The following is an 18,178-nucleotide window of genomic DNA, read 5'->3' on the forward strand; positions in this document are numbered from 1 at the left end:
GCTATCTGTTGGAGTAGCTCTCCTGATATTCGTCCTCCTACAGGAATGGGATATCAGCTCCATCTGTTCCCAGCATCTTTCCATTAGAGGAAGGAATACTCTTATATGTGATTGAGTGCATGGACCCACTTTAAATAACCGGATGTGACTATGCTGTGTGTTACGAAATGAGCTAGAAACATGACTAGGATTAATTTGGAAAGCACCACCCAAAATGTTTTACTTAAACCGTATATCTAAATAAATAAATACAGTTTTAGATCTTTATTTTGAATATGCAGAATTTTTGTTTTTGTATTGATGTTTGAGTTTATGTATGTTCATATTCACTCTGGAGTGCCTTTGGTTTATTGAACTTCACACAAGACAACAGGCCATGTTTAAAATTCTATGTGCAAATACCAGCAGCAGGTCGGGGACGCGATATAACAAGAGTCTGTGAGCATTAGCTGGTCATGTTTACCTGCTGCAGGTCAAATAATGTTTTACCTCGGAAGCAATTCCCTCTTCCTGACATTCTCTCTTTCTTTGTGTCTTCCTGCAGATGATGTTCCTCCATACTTTAAAACAGAGCCAGTACCAAGTCAGTTGCACCTGGAAAGGAACCGGTTGGTTCTGACTTGCATGGCCGAGGGGAGCTGGCCTTTGGAGTTTAAATGGATCCACAATGACACAGAGATCACACGGTTCTCACTGGAGTACAGGTCAGTGTGTTTTCATGCATGTGTGAAAACAGGGTTTAATTTTGTGTAAATGTGTAACATTTTCTAACATGCGATGCATCAGAACCAGATTGCTTTCATTATAATCAGAACTGTCTACACTAGAAATGCATGAACTTTAGGTTGACAGAAATATGGATGCTGTTTAGCCAGCCTGTTTTCACTTTTTATATGTATATATTAGTGCGTAACATTTACAGGTAAAAAAAAAAAAATCACACACATTTTTTATGTTTGGATAAATGCTGAAGCATACAATATGAAGGTATTGATAACAGCATAAGCTTATACATAGAAAACGCATTTTGTGTGCCAAAATAAATATTACATGATAAATATTTTATATTTTTATCATGTTATTAATTTTAAGGTTTTAAAGTGTAGTCTTGATTAATGTTATGTAATCACAGAACCAAACAAAATGTTATAATTTCAGTAAACTGCATTTAATAGATGTAATTGACAATTTTAATGCAATGATTTCAATATTCACAAATAAGGATTCATACACATTTATATGTCTGAAAAGTTGTTCATATGCAAATAATTTACATTTTAGATGCTGTCAGTATTGTACAATATCTGTGCAAATGTAAGCAGAAACAAACTTTAAGTAAAAAAGGAGAGTATTCATGTGTTTGCTTTAGCATCTGTTCTGGTAATTTTATCACCCTTGCCTCAAATAATATTACTTTATTTCTAAACATGTTATGTGTTACTTATAGATTTGTTTTAGTCATTTATTTAGTTATTTATATTGATTTTATTCACTGTTTTTTCCCCTAAAACATATAAGCGTAACTTCAAAGTTAGCTTTTGATGTGCTTTGTTGTCTTTTATACCCTTCACATATACAGCTGTAGTGGTACTAAGATGGTATAAATTATGAAATAACCCAGGAACAGTCAAATCATACCAATGGATTCCTGTTAAGATAAAGTTTAAAGAAAATAAGGTTTATTTTCAGTTTATTTAAAGGGATAATTCTATCTTTCTTCTACAGAACAAACAAGGTGATATATAGAAAAATGTCTTTGGTTGTTTTTATCCATACAGTTGTTCTGGTCCAGTGTTGTTTTGGACCCCACTGACTTGTATAGACAAAAAACAGTTGATTTTCATCATATGGACAAAGTCATATACTGTAGATTTGAAATGACATGAGGGTCATTTCATTTTAAGGCGAACTATCTCTTTAAGTAGCTTATAACATTGAGCTGGCACTTTTTTATTTAAAGCTGTATTTCCCCATCTCAAAAAAGCAAGAAAATCTTTTCCTAGCAGTGGAAGTAACCAATAGGATAAAATATTAGTTTTATTAGGTTATAATCCTTATAACAGTACGTGTGATGAGAAATGCAGGAATGTGATGACACATAAATTGCTCCGTCTTTATTTTGCAAGGCGAAGGAATAGTTATTTGGTGTTGAAAGGCAGGAATTCACTTTTAAAGACGATTGTATCTGCCATCAAATGTGCTCAGGTCATTCAATTCGGACTTATTTTTAATTAACTATCCTCAGAATATAATGTAAACTCTGGAGCTGTGGTGAATGGAGTTTTAATTAAAAAGATAAAACTGGCTGATTAGAGCGAGGCATGGGATGGGGTACAGATAATGTGCTGGTCACCGTGCTGTTCAGAGGATACTCATCTACTCCATCTCTTTTCATGTTTACCTTATTAACGCTAAAATCCAGTTACAGTTGAGCTCTTTCTAATAATCACTGTACACATGCATTACCAGGCTAAAGGGATTCACTTGTCATTTATTCACCCTCATGTCATTTCAAACATATGACTTTATTTTTCTCTGTGGAACATAAAGTCATACATATTTGTAATGACATGAGAGTGAGTAAATCATCACAGATTTTTAATTTTAGAGAAATTGTCCCGGTAAGATATATACAAAACGTAATCTGTTTGTTTTCAAACAGATTTGAGGCACAGAGAGTTGTGACAAATCATTAGCAAGTGCTTTATGACACAGAGAGTTGTGAAAAATCATACTATCAAAACATTTTTAAAGCAAAATGAGCGTGCAATTCAAGTAAGTCAGTATACTAAAGGGAAAAAAAACTCACATAACAATTTTTCATTTCATTTCACCCTTGAGTGCTGTGAATTAATGATTTGACTAAATTACTGAGCAGAACTGCTAAAAATAAATTATAAATAATAAAAGAAAAGAAATAAATAGCATGCTGTAAATCCAGAATATAACAGCATGGATTTTTATTATTTTATTTTATTTTTTTATTTTATTTTTGAATAAATACTTGTAAAATGTAACTTGTAAAACTAATTGTAAAATGGGCAATACTTTACAATAATATTTATTTTTACTTTTTTTTTCAGCTTATTTTATTTAGATTTTTTATGTTAGTTTTATATTTCATGTATTTTATTTTATACTGTACACAAAATGTAGTGTCTCATCTCATTATGCTTGGTTAGGACACCATGTTATGCAATCAGACACATCTAGAAGTCAGGTGCAATATATATTGTCTGTGATAATATTGTAATTGTTGTTTTAACAATGTTCAAATTGACATTGAGTATTTTGCAAAAACCATTCTAAACACCTACATAGTGCAGTGCACGCATTACGAGAAGTCTAGACTAGTCTAGTGTGCCTACGCATTAACAGTGCGTTCTTTCACTGCATGATTCAGTCTATTAAAATACATTTAGAATGATATCAAATTCAAGACATAGGGACAGAAAAAGTATAGATTTATTCCACTTCATATAGTTAATCAATATCACACAAAGAGTGCCGTTTTCTTCTCCAAAAATTAGCATGATTACAAATGTGATATTGTTTTGTTTTTTTTACAACAGTTCAATAGACAAGAATTAAGAGACTTATGTTTTAGACCGAATATTGCCTGTTTTTGCTCTATTTTGCCAACAAAAATCATTCCAAACAGCACTGTTTTGCGTCTCTGAGCAACATGACGGTGTTTCGTTCCTGAATGATTCAGCCCTTTAAATGATTTAATGGTTCAATCGCAGTGACTCACTTATTAACTGTGACTTGCTGCCACCTACTGGCGGTTTTAGTTTCAAATTATCTAGTATCTTATCAAGTATGATATTGTCTAATCATCGTTATCGATAAAATCTCAATATATTATCAAGATATTATTTTTTGTCAATATCGCCAAAGAAATATAGTTCAAGGAAATAATAAAAGGTCAGTTTCATTGATCCGGCCTAAAACTTGCTACTGTGATACATTAAAAACCCAACTGAAACCCAGTTGTCAGATGTTTGTACAGACTTGTGTTTGTATGGGACGCCTCCAGTGTCACTGGCGTCCTCCCCTATGACATGCGAATGTATGCGAAAGTGGCGAGGTCAGCAAAGCCGAATGGTAATTTGGCCATGGATGCTCTTCTATGCAAATAGAAAGAGTGATGAATCGTCATTTAAAAGCATCCCAGCTCTCACGATGACCTTTCCTTTCCCAGCCCCCTGACACATAAGTGTGTGTGCGCTTCTCTCGTACGCAAAGGAGACTTTCCCAAATGAGCTCAATCAATTGTTGTCTGGCAGCAGTGTTGTTCTCTAATGCCAGCTCAGCTGACTCTGCTACTGTGGCGCTAATGACATCAGTCTGCCTGGGCATCAGCTCAGTATTCTGTGTCTGTTTAACTCTACCAAGTGCTGAGTTAAATGCAGAATTTAAATGTGATTGCATTATTTTTTAATATTAAAATAATTTCTTATACGCCATTTTAAAAATGAAAGATTGAGATTGAGTTTTATGAAATTACTGGGTTTTTTAAGCACACTGACCATATACACTACCAGTCAAAAGTTTTTGAACAGTAAGATTTTTAATTTCTTATAGAAGTCATTATGAAGAAATTGTGAAATATTCTACTATTTAAAATAGCTGTTTTCTATTTTAATATATTTTAAAATATAATTTATTCCTGCGATCAAAGCTCAGTTTTCAGCATTATTACTCCAGTCTGCAGGATCATGTGACTGGAGTAATGATGCAAAAAATTCAGCAGAAATAAATAAAAATGTACATTTTTTTTACTGTTTTTGCTGGACTTTGGATCAAATAAATGCAGGCTTGGTGAGCAGAAGAGACATGTTTAAAAAACATTAAAAATCTTTCTGTTCGAAAACTTTTGACTGGTAGTGTATTAGCACAGCAAACAGTTTAAGATGTAATAATATTTCATAATATTACTATGTATGTATATAATGTATTTTTTTTTCCAGCCTTGGGAAGCATTAAAATCTTTTAGAAGCATAAAAAGTTACAGTGTAAATTCAGTCATTGTCTTGTAAGTCAAGATCAAAATATAGGATGCTACACTGACTAATAGTTTTGCTTCTTCAAAAATTTCCACCATTCAAATCATAATAAAAGGGCAGCCAAACATTTAGATGTGCAGAGAAGAGTATAACAATTTATTTTTATTTTTTTTTATAAATATTTGATCTATTTAACTCTTGTTTCTGAAGGCCTTGAATCATAACAAAAGATTGAAAGACAGAGCATAAAGAGCAACCTTGCCTTTCAGATCAGTGTCTTGCAGGTGCGTTTTAAGGCTGTTCTCACTATTTTTCATTCTTTTAGCATTTGATTCATTTCACCAGTTTGCACTCTCTGGTTTCTATTTCTCGTGCTGAAATCTCAGTAAACAAGTTCCCTCTCACGGCTGACTCTCAGACCATATTTTCACATTAACAGGGACAATTTCACGCCAGATCTGCACGAATTAACTAGAGTTCAGTGCAATAATTTGCCTTGTCTGGAGGATGGCAGTGACGAGCTCCCACTGAGCGTTCTCACAGAAATTCAGTCAAAGATCCTATAAAAGACTGCTAGGCCATACAGTCTTATTGGCACTGTTCGGGTTTCTCACTACATTTTCACTCTTATCTACCTGTAGAGATAGATGCCAACATAATATTTATGCTTTTAGAAGACATTTTAGGAAGATATTTTCCTGAGGACAGAGATGAGGCAAAACATAAGGTTTTCATCACATCTCTGTAGTCGTTTTTCTCTGTAGTTTAAAAAAAAATGAAATTTGCTCAATGTTTACTCACTCTCAGTCCATCCAAGTTGTAGATGAGTTTGTTTCTTTATTGCAGAAATTTAGTATTGCATCACTTGTTCACCAATGGATCCTCTGCAGTGAATGGGTGCTGTCAGAATGACAGTCCAAGCAAGCTGATCAAAATATTTGTTTTTACAAACATGCAGGATTTTACTTAACGAGATGTTAAGTGATGGACTGAAGTGGATTATTGTGATGTTTTGTATCAGACATTTGGACTCTCATTCTGACGGCACCCATTCACTCCAGAGGATCCACTGGTGAGCAAATGATGTAATGCTAAATTTCTCCAAATCTGCTCTGATGAAGAAACATATTTGTCTGCATTTTTGATGGCCTGAGGATGAGTATTTTATTTATTTTTGGATGAACTGTTCCTTTAAAGGTATAGATTACCCAAAAAATGAAACTTTTTTCATCATACTCCATTCAGTGAAGCTCAGTGGGGGGGTTTTTTGTTGCTTCCCTTGTAAAAATGTGGTTCACTATATAGAACCAGATGTAGATAATTTAGAAATTTGTAGAGTTTTAATCTAAATACGTTTTCTATGCATTGATCATTTAAAGCAGCTTTAAAATCTGTTGCGTTGAAGTCATTGACTCCTAGTCAAATAAACAGTTTTACAGTTCTCCGATACTGAAATAAGAGCAGTGCTTCACTAGTATGCCCATAAAAACTCTCTTAGCCTCTTATATAAGCAAACATCCTTTTCTTATTTCAACATCCCTGCCATTAGTGTCACCATAACAGCAAGTACCGCTGTTGTTTGGTTACTGAAAGGCTGTGCCATTCATCAACTATATGCACTGATTATTCTATAGGCAGCAGATGTTATCATTGCTTCCCGTAACAGCGCCTGCGTTTCGCTCCTAGCAAATTGAATCACCTGCAGCATAGGTCTGTACAAAAAGACCTGCTTTCTTCCTTTCATTCTTCTTGCTTGAAACTATGCGATGTCAAAGAGTTCTGTTGTTTTCTTGATTCGTGTAAACATTAGTGTGGTCTGTTGTGATGCCTTCTGGATGTTTGTGACCTGATACCAACACACTCGCTAAGAGGAGCTTTCAGTCCAGACAATGCTAATGGATTCTCTTCTGCACCTGAAATATGAAACTTCCAACCAGCATTCTTTCAGTGTAACTGTATGTGTGTGTGCGCATCTGGTGTTATATCTGTGTATGCATGAGTGCATCCATAATCTGGTTTCCAGTAACCTCCCGATGGAATTGTTGCAGTCTGACCTTACAGACAGTGTTGAATATGTTCATAAGTATGCAGTTCATGCCAGGGTGGTGCAACATTCAGAATTGTATTGAGAATGGGTTTTAAAATTCAACAGCTCAATTTAGACAGAATTTGAATCGAGGTAGCAAACAGGATACAGAATTATAAAAGAGCGAACAGTGCCTGCCAACTCTCTATAGTAATATATTTTATGTTTATTGCCAAATATGCATATATAATATATTTAAACAGGTGGAGAGCATAGGAAAGTTGACTCTAGACTCCGGACTCTATGGCCTCTGGTGTAGTATTCTTGCTTCGATTTTCTGACTGGTGGAGATGTTTTTGCAAAATCATGAGGAATGTAGTTTTTCCACCAAGAATGGGATAGTTCATCCAAAAATGAAAATTCTGTTATTAATTAGTTACCCTCATGTCGTTCCAAACCCGTAAAACATCTTCGAAACACAAATTAAGATATTTTTGATGAAATCCGAGAGCTTTCTGACCCTGCATAGACAGCAACGCAACTGAAACTTTCAAGGCCCAGAAAGGTGGTAAGGATGTTGTTAAAATAGTCCATGTGGCCACAGTGGTTCAACTGTAATCTTATGAAGCTACGAGAATACTTTTTGTGCACAAAGAAAACAAAAATAACGACTTTATTCAACAATTTATTCTCTTCTCTGTCTTCAACTCGCGTTCACATGAATTTTTTTAATGATGTCCTTACTACCTTTCTGGGCCTTGAACGTCTGTGCAGGGTCAGAAAGCTCTCGGCTTTCATCCAAAAAAATATTTATTTGTGTTCTGAAGATATATGAAGGTCTTATGGGTGTTATATATTTATATAGCAGTTCTTTCTGGTTCTCGGATCTGATTGGCTGAGAGGAGTACGATATTCTAGTGATATCGGAGCTTCAACCATTTCACAGTTTGCATTACTTCGCTTGCGACTGTCTCTAAGTGTCATGGCGGGTGCCCAAATCCACTATAATTTTAAAAATAATACTGATTTTGTGTCACTGAATGTAGTTTAGGCGAGAATGTTTTTTTAGACTAAATATAAACAAATTGTATAAACGGTCTCTGTGGCTCCCTCTTCTCCCCGCCAGCGGGAGCCCTCTCCGGAGTTCTAGTCACTACATTTCCCACAATCCCGTGCCTGGGGCTCCACTTCCGGTTCCGGGTCCCTCCGGTTCACTCTTGTTTGTCGGCCATTTTAGAGCGTCGCGCCCGCCAGTTCTCTGCGAAGTTTTGTTAGTTATGCTATCAATCCCGAGCGTTTACCTATCGGACTGCTTACCCGTTGCCAACCGGACTGTTTATCGTGTATGTGAATCTCTGCTGCCTGCCCTTCATCGACCCTCGCTATCTCCTCGGACTATTCCCTTTGATCGCCGCCTGCCCCGACCTTTTGCATGGACTCTGACTACCCCGTTTGCTCTGCCTTCACTACACCAGTCTGCTGTTGTTGACCATTGCCTGCCGATATCGTTTGTGTGTAAAATAAAGTTGTTGCAGATGGATCCAACGTCTCCGGATTCCTCCATAACTGCGTCACAGAAAACTTCGCCACCAACGGATCCAGCGACAACGAGCCAGATCGCGTCAGAAGTATCCGCTCAAGCCTCTGTTCTGACGCGTCACCAGCAACAATTGGATCACCTCTCCGCACTCACCGAGCAGCTTGTTCAGGCCATACGGGGTTGCAGGTCGCGACCCCTCCCGCTCCACCTCCGGCCGCCATTCCACCCGCGGCGGCCGCGCCCATCACCGCGAGCCCCCGGCTAGCGTTCCCGGAGAAATTCGACGGTGCGCCATCCAAATGCAAGGGGTTTCTTCTCCAATGCACCCTGTTTGTCAGCCAGCAGCCGCATCTATATCCTACTGATGAGGGTAAGATTGCTTTCGTTTGTTCCCTTCTCACTGGTAGAGCTTTAGAGTGGGCCACCGCGGTCTGGGATGTGGGACGGCCCGCTTTTCCCTCGTTTGCTACATTTCTACAGAGCTTTAAGGAGGTATTTCAGCCCAAGCCAGAGAGCAGCGAGGCGGGGGAGCAAATTGTGGCTTTGAAGCAGGGACGACGTACAGCTGCCGATTACGCGCTAGATTTCCGTACGCTGGCGGCCCAGAGTGGTTGGAATGATGGCCCCCTCAAACTACATTACCGTAAGGGACTCAACCAGGACCTCCAGGTGGAGCTAGCATGCCGTGACGAGGGGCTAACGCTCAGCCAGTATATCGACCTCTCGATCCGGATCGACAACGTGATGCGCGCCCGCAAACCTGGCCGAACCTTTACCTCCCAACCCCGACCCAACCACCCATCGCGACCGTACCGGAACCCATGCAGCTGGGAGCAACTAAACTGACCGTGGAGGAGAGGGAGCGAAATCAGGAATCATCTCTGTCTGTACTGTGGACAGCCGGGTCATCTCCGAGCCACCTGCCCCACCCGACCACCTCGTCCACCAACCTCGGTGAGTTCTGGTAATCTTCATCTTAGTCAATGTGAAGTACCTGTAATTCTCAAGACCAGGGACATTTCTGTGAAGACTACAGCACTAATAGACTCCGGTGCCGCCGGAAACTTCATAGACAGGGACTTTGTCAACACTAACCGTCTGCCTATTCTCTCTTGTGCTCCACCTGTGGCAGTGGCCGCCCTTGACGGGAGACCGTTAGGGACCGGCAGAGTTGAACACACCACCGATGACCTCATCCTCTGCTTAGAGCCGCATCACCAAGAAACCATCCGGTTTTTCATTATTTCTTCCCCCCGCACACCAATCATCCTCGGATTTCCATGGCTTAACCACCACGAGCCCATCATCTCATGGTCAGCAGGCACCATCGCTCATTGGTCCCCTCACTGCAAGCAACATTGTCTTCAGCCTATCCACCAAGCTAACTCCACGCCAACCTCCACCGAACTCAAAGATCCCATACCAGCCGAGTACCAGGATCTCCTTGAGGCCTTCAGCACCACCAAGGCGACCCAGCTACCTCCTCACCGCCCGGGGGACTGCGCCATAGATCTCCTTCCCGGGGCCGTCCCTCCCAAGGGACGCATCTTCCCTCTTTCGCAGCCAGAATCGGAGGCCATGAATCGGTACATCAAGGAGGAGCTTGCCAAGGGTTTCATCCGTCCCTCAACCTCTCCTGCTTCAGCTGGGTTCTTCTTCGTGAAGAAGAAGGATGGTGGACTGCGCCCGTGCATCGACTATCGCGCTCTCAACGACATCACCATAAAGTACCGCTATCCACTCCCGCTGGTACCCCCAGCCTTGGAACAGCTACGCTCGGCCAAGATCTACACCAAATTGGACCTACGATCTGCATACAACCTCATCAGAATCCGTGAGGGGGACGAGTGGAAGACAGCCTTCTCCACAACCACTGGGCACTATGAGTACCAGGTAATGCCCTTCGGCCTGGCCAATAGTCCTTCTTATTTCCAGGCCTTCGTCAACGACGTGTTTCGGGACATGCTGAACCGATGGGTCATCATTTACATTGACGACATCTTGATTTATTCGAACTCCTACTCTGATCACGTTCAACATGTCCGGGCCGTTCTTCAGCGCCTCATAGAACACCAACTGTATGCTAAGGAGGAGAAGTGCGAGTTCCATCAGCAGAGCATATCCTTCCTCGGCTACGTCATTAGCCCAGAGGGGGTCGCCATGGATGAGACCAAGGTGAATGCGGTTCGCAACTGGCCACGCCCCAGAACCATCAAGGAACTGCAGCGCTTCCTAGGCTTCTCAAACTTCTACCGCCGGTTCATCCGTAACTTTAGCACCGTGGCAGCTCCGCTCTCGTCTATGCTGAAACAGGGTAAGACTCGTCTCACCTGGACCCCTTCTGCCATCCAGGCCTACGACGAGCTTCGCCAGAGGTTCACCACCGCACCCATTCTACACCACCCAGATCCCAACCTGCCCTTCCTCGTCGAGGTAGACGCTTCCAGTACCGGCGTGGGGGCTGTGCTCTCTCAACGACAGGGTCAACCCCCCAAGACCTTTCCCTGCGCTTACTTCTCTCACAAGCTCAGCCCCGCAGAACGAAACTACGACGTCGGCAACAGGGAGTTGTTGGCCATCAAACTCGCCCTGGAAGAGTGGCGGCACTGGCTGGAGGGTGCACGACATCCATTTACCATCCTAACCGATCACAGAAACCTTGAATATATTCGCTCCGCCAAGGTTCTCAATCACCGTCAGGCCAGATGGGCGCTGTTCTTCACCCGCTTCCACTTCGAAATAACGTATCGACCCGGTTCGCAGAACACCAAGGCGGACGCCCTCTCGCGCATCCACGAACCCGACCACACCACCACGCCACCAGAGACCATTCTGCCCACGTCTGTCATTCTGGCCCCTGTAACCTGGGATATAATGACTGAGATCACTGAGGGACAGGCTCAGGACCCTCCTCCAGTCGACTGCCCCGCTGATTTGACCTACGTCCCGGTTCATCTGCGTCCTCGAGTCCTATCAGAGGTTCATTGTACTCCCAGCTCCGGCCACCCTGGGATAGAAGCCACCATCGAGCTGCTACGCAACCGTTTCTGGTGGCGATCCCTTCGTGCTGACACCATCACTTTTGTTAAAAGCTGTTCTGTATGCAACACCTCCAAGACCCCTCATCAACTTCCTGCCGGCCTTCTGCAGCCTCTCCCGGTCCCTAACCGCCCTTGGTCCCACATTGCCGTAGACTTCATCACTGATCTTCCCTCCTCCCACGGTCAGACCACCATCCTCTCAGTCATTGATCGTTTCTCCAAGGGTTGTCGGCTCATCCCCTTTCCCAAGCTCCCCACCGCTATGGAGACCGCAGAAGCCTTGTGCAACTCCGTCTTTCGTTTTTATGGTCTCCCAGAGGACATTGTATCCGATCGAGGCCCCCAGTTCACCTCGAGGTTATGGTCCAGCTTCTTCCACCTATTGGGGGTCAATGTAAGCCTTACCTCGGGCTACCACCCTCAGGCCAATGGACAAGTCGAGAGGCTGAACCAGGAGTTGACCAGGTTCCTACGCTCATACTGTCAAGACCACCAGGAGGACTGGAGCCGTTTCCTCCTATGGGCAGAATACGCCCAGAACTCCATACGCAAACCCTCCACTAACCTCACTCCGTTTCAGTGTATTCTAGGATACCAGCCCCCCCTGTTCCCTTGGTCCGGGGAGCCTTCTGATCTACCTGCAGTCAACTCCTGGTTCCAACGGAGCGAGGAGACTTGGAACCGGGCCCATGTTCATCTACAACGGGCCGTCCGTCGAGCTCGGACACAGGCCGATCGGAGACGCCGCCCGGGCCTTCCTACGAACCAGGACAATGGGTCTGGCTCTCCACCCGGGATCTACGCCTACGTCTACCCAGCAAAAAACTAAGCCCCAGGTACGTGGGTCCTTTCCGAATCAGTCGTCAGATAACCCCAGTATCATTTAGACTAGAACTCCCACCAGAATACCGTATCTCACCCACCTTTCATATGTCTCTGTTAAAGCCCGCTGGCCGCCCGGAGGGAGTGGAGAACCTAGAGGGGACCGCTCCGCAGGGACCTACCCCCCTGATCATCGATGGCGAGGAGGTCTATCGAGTGAACACCATTCTGGACTCCCGGCGCCGGAGGGGTCGTCTTCAGTACCTGGTCGACTGGGAGGACTTTGGCCCCGAGGAGAGGTCCTGGGTACCTGCCGAAGATATCCTCGACCCTTCTCTCACCACGGACTTCCACGCATCACACCCAGATCGACCGGGACCCCGCGGAAGGGGTAGACCCCGGCGCCGGTTACCTCCTCGTGCCAGGAGGCACTCGCAGGGGGGGGGCTCTGTTACAAGAACGGTCTCTGTGGCTCCCTCTTCTCCCCGCCAGCGGGAGCCCTCTCCGGAGTTCTAGTCACTACATTTCCCACAATCCCGTGCCTGGGGCTCCACTTCCGGTTCCGGGTCCCTCCGGTTCACTCTTGTTTGTCGGCCATTTTAGAGCGTCGCGCCCGCCAGTTCTCTGCGAAGTTTTGTTAGTTATGCTATCAATCCCGAGCGTTTACCTATCGGACTGCTTACCCGTTGCCAACCGGACTGTTTATCGTGTATGTGAATCTCTGCTGCCTGCCCTTCATCGACCCTCGCTATCTCCTCGGACTATTCCCTTTGATCGCCGCCTGCCCCGACCTTTTGCATGGACTCTGACTACCCCGTTTGCTCTGCCTTCACTACACCAGTCTGCTGTTGTTGACCATTGCCTGCCGATATCGTTTGTGTGTAAAATAAAGTTGTTGCAGATGGATCCAACGTCTCCGGATTCCTCCATAACTGCGTCACAACATTCAATCAGTTTGCGATAGTTGTATCAACCATGGTAGGAAAAATTGTACATATCAATAGCGCTGTCACAATTCCTTGATTCAGTTCAAACACTTGATTTAAAAAAAAATTGAGTAACCGGCAAAATACAGAAAGTGGCACATTCCATGGACGAGAATCCATGAAACGCATTATTAGACTGTTTTTTCAAGGTTGCATGATATATTAAACCCATTTAAAAATCATAATAAAGTATAATTCTATTGTAATTTCACAAATGCTATGATTAAATTAAATTAATAAATACGATGCAGGTTTAATATATGCGCTTTAATTATTTACATACTTGTAGGTTATGTATGTGCGTGTCAGAGCGGCTCCATTCAGAGTAAATGCTGCTCCTCATGAACAGTTATTATTTAAATGTGTGGAACGTCTCAAACTCCATCGCTGCATGGTTTGAGTTTGGGGGCAATGTGCGCCATTTCATCAGATTTGTAAGGTCAATTATTTATAAACCTATGCAAACACAGGAGAATGCATCAATATCGTTCTCAGTATACTGTTCGTCGCAATTTTAAAATAAAAGCTCAAACCCTCACTCTTGAGTTTGCACGTTGTGATATCCACATATTCAAGAAATTACAGTGGCTGTAGCATTTCTGTCATAAAGAAATGGCCAATAATCGTTTATGACAGCCCTACATATCAGAGATGTACTATTTGAGTAAATAATGCAGCCTTTCTTGTACATAATTAGTGAAAGTGGACATTGGTAAGGTCAGCCAGTACTCAAATTATAAAGCGTATGAGCTTTAGTTATGCCGGTATGCATTCAAGCCTTTTCGGTATTTCCCTACATATTGATGTTCATTTCTTTAACCTCTCCAGGGGTCTTACAACATCATTGATTCCGTGATGTAAATGGATTTAATTCAATAAAGGCGGTCAAAAAAAAATCTCAAGACCTATAGTAATGCTGGCCAGCGATGGTCTCTTTAATTATTTAGGTCCACATAGCGTTGTATAAGCTTGTTTGTGAGTATAAATAAACTTCTGTGGGCAGGAGTCAGGTTATTGAACCAAACTATCAATGCCCAAGTTTTTTTCATGGAAACTTTTCCTTTGACATCTTTGAGGAGTTGCTGAATTGCTTCTGCTGATAGGTTAAAGTCACGGTGAGGCAGACCACCACTTCATCCAACAGCGACGGGTTGCCAAGGCAACATCAGCACAGACGGGTGTCTGTTTGTCAGCCGGCTCAGTCAGGGGCGTTTGAACTTCATCTGCTACTTTTTGCTCCCGTGCTTACTCGCTCTATCTCGCTCCTTTCTCTTCTCCGTTAAGGGAAGGCTAATTAAAGGGACCTGACATTGCGCTCTGTTGGCTGGAACATCAATCAATCAATGTCTGAAGCCCCGGCCCCTACTGACTCTCTCAACCTGCTGCACAAGCTCGCAGCTCTTTAAAGGTTAATTATATTCATTAGAGAAAGAAGGAACGAGAGAGAGGAAGATAGAGAGGAAGTCACCCTGAATATATGCCGCTCGTGGCGGGGTTCATTCTTCACAAAACTCTGCAAGGTTAAACTCAGAGTCACAGCACCACCTGTCAGAATATGGGTATGTCCATTTGGCTAGTGGTAATGCCCTGGGAAGTGAACTTAACAGGGTGTTTGGCCCTTTAAAGTGAAATTCTAGTTGTGTAGACCAATACATAACTTTACAAGAGGGAAATTTACCCACAAGTCACTGCGAACCACCTCAATACTTCAAAAAGTTTGGCTAAAACGTCATACTAGGTTTTTTGTTGCATAATTGACTGATGATCTCTGATACACTGTTTTAATATTTAGCTGCATATATATACAAAAATACACATTTTTAAATTACTATAATTATATAATACATAACATATGTTGTATATATATTTTTCAATTACCATAATAATATATAAAAATATAATAGACAGAACATTATATATATATATATATATATATATATATATATATATAAAATGTTCTATTATATTTTTTCTATTATATATATATATATATATATATATATATATACATTACATACATTACATTTTTTATTATAATAAAAAAAAATTAATTATAGGATTATATCAATACAAATTACGGAAATATATATTCTCAAATTGATCAAATATAAATATATATATTTTTGAATAATTTAATTTAAATAAATACAATATAAACATGCTCAAACTAATCATATATTCAAAAAACTTTATAAAAAATAAAAAATATAAAAGCTATTTAAAAAAAATATATATAAAAGCTTTAAAAAAACAACAACAACAAAAAAAAAACATTATTATCCTTTCATGTACTGTAAAACATGCCAAATAAATTTTAATTCAGAAACATGCATAAAAGGCTTATTTAAGTAATTTTCTTAATGAATGTCATTTTTTGAATAAGCAATAAATAAATTCATTATTAAAATAAAAAGTAGATCCAGACACAAAAATATTTTATTTTATTTTATTTTATTTTATTTTATTTTGTAAGGACAAATTAAATTGATTAAAAGTGACAGTAAAATCCTTTATAATGTTAAATAAATATATATTTCTGAGAAATAATAATCAGATAATAATAAGAAATGTTTCTTGATCACCAAATCAGCTTGCAGCGTATTGCAGTGATTTCTGCATGATCATGTGACACAGTTTGCAGTAATGGCTGCTGAAAATGCACCTTTGCATCACAGAAATAAATACTTCTTAAAATATATTCAAATTAAAAAAACACTATTTTAAGTTGTAATACTGTTACACGATATAACTGTTTTACAGTTAGTACTGTTTAACATTAAAAAAAATCTTATAAACCCCAAAACTTTTGAAAGGTAGTGCGTATATGTAATCAGAATCTGTCTTTATCTAGTAGAGATTGCAGCTTGCAGGGGTGACGGCAGCCAAATGTTCCGGAGCATGTGTGAAGCTTCGTCTCGCTATCAAACTAAAAAGTATACCCCCCACCAGCCCCCCAAACTTCCTAATTAGTCCATTAGCGCTAATATACTTCACACAAGAAGCAATTTACCATGCCTGGCAGGATCTGCAACCCGCTAACCTCATCGCTAATATCGTTTGATACTTCATTATAGTCTGTTAATAACAGCTCTCCTCAACTCTTGCCTTCTAACTAGATGCCCGTCATTCAAGCCCTATACCACTCTATTTCACCACTGCAGGCATTTTCCTTCACACCCACACGATCTTAGTCTCTCACGGTGAGCGGTAGGTTAAACTACAGGTCTGGAGTCAGTGTGGGACCAGATAATAACCACTAACAGCTCTTCTACAAATCTAAGACCTTTATATGGTTACTTTATATATATCTTTATATGTGATGCTCATTTTTGTAGATCTGTTGATTGATTCAAAAGTACATTTATATAAAAATGCCTTTCATTCAGACAATTACTTGAGTAATGTTCAAGTATGTTTTAAGTTTCTGAATAACAGTTTATTTAATGTATTTTGAAGGGCATCAGGTAAAAATCTAAAGATAGTAATGAAGAAAAAGTGTTATGAAATGACTAAAATTTATATGCACTTTTTAATATAATTTCAGAAATGTGAGCTGTAGTGAGCAGTGTGGTTAATATTAGCAGTTAATATTAGCAGTTTTGTTAATATATATAAAAAATGACCCTGTTCAAAAGTTTACATCCCCTTGATACTGTGTTGTTACCGGAATGATCCACCACTGATTTTTTTTGTTATTTTGGTGATAGTTGTTCATAAGTCCCTTGTTTGGCCTGAACAGTTAAACTGCCCACTGTTCTTCAGAAAAATCCTTCAGGTCCCACAAATTCTGTTTTCCAGCATTTTTGTGTATTTGAACCCTTTCCAACAATGACTGTATGATTTTGAGATCCATCTTTTGATCCATCACACTGAGGACAACTGAGGGACTCATATGCAACTATTACAGATGGTTCAAACGCTCACTGATGCTCCAGAAGGAAAAACCATGCATTGAGAGCCAAGAGGTCAAAACTTTTTAAATTTGAAGATCAGGGTAAATTTAAACATGTATGTATCTTCTGTAGCCTCTTAAAGGCAGTACTAAATGAAAAAATTAGGCAACATTTAGGCAAAATAAGAAAAAACGTTTTCACCCCCAGGCTCTTAATGCACCGTTTGTATATATATATATATATATATATATATATATATAAATAATATTACATATAAATATATAATAAATAAAATGTTATTTTTTTACATTTATTTATTTATTTTTTTTGTTAAAATGTAGGGTTGTTCTATTCTATTCTATTCATCTGTGGTCAGGCTACAAGTACAGATTCTTTTGAATATCCATCCGCTTCTATTTTTTATAAAAAGTCAGGACTTTCATTTCATTTTCATTCTATATTTCTACCGTAGCTTTGCAATGTCTCAGGTTTGTTGGTCTATATAACTTCATATACATATTTTTGTAGAAATTCATAATTCTTGTCACCAGTGTCAATATCACAAAAAAATAAAAAATAAATAAATATAAGTTCTTAAGCTCACTGAAAACAAGTAAACAGTCAGTGATTAACAAGAATAAAAAAAAAACTAATTACAAACAATAGGACAAAAAACACAGTAGAACAAATAAATAATAAATTAGAAATGCTACATAAATTCATAAAATGTATAAAAACACTGCATATTCTTCACTGTGTGAATAATATATATTTCTTCTTATTAAAGTTACAAATTGATTTTGTCAAGAGCAGTGAGACATTTTCTCTCTTTTGTTGTTTAATTAATATGAATGACATATT

The 18,178-nt window shown here is 40.1% G+C and overlaps 1 protein-coding gene across 6 annotated transcripts in view; it reads left to right on the forward strand.

Moving 5' to 3' along the window:
• Positions 1-18,178, forward strand: part of sdk2b (sidekick cell adhesion molecule 2b) — a 375,983-nt gene that overhangs the window by 258,377 nt on the left and 99,428 nt on the right. For 5 of the 6 annotated variants that reach the window (XR_007828797.1, XM_051123673.1, XM_051123676.1 and 2 more), the window contains exon 2: positions 545-704. Coding sequence is in view for 5 of the 6 variants with exons in the window: in XM_051123673.1 (XP_050979630.1) it covers positions 545-704 (160 nt within the window). In the remaining variant the exon portion in view is untranslated. The remainder of the gene's footprint in view (positions 1-544; positions 705-18,178) is intronic. The other variant, XM_051123674.1, reaches the window with a different exon arrangement.

This window comes from Labeo rohita, chromosome 12, assembly GCF_022985175.1.
Source record: "Labeo rohita strain BAU-BD-2019 chromosome 12, IGBB_LRoh.1.0, whole genome shotgun sequence".
In the NCBI taxonomy this organism is placed as follows: domain Eukaryota; kingdom Metazoa; phylum Chordata; class Actinopteri; order Cypriniformes; family Cyprinidae; genus Labeo; species Labeo rohita.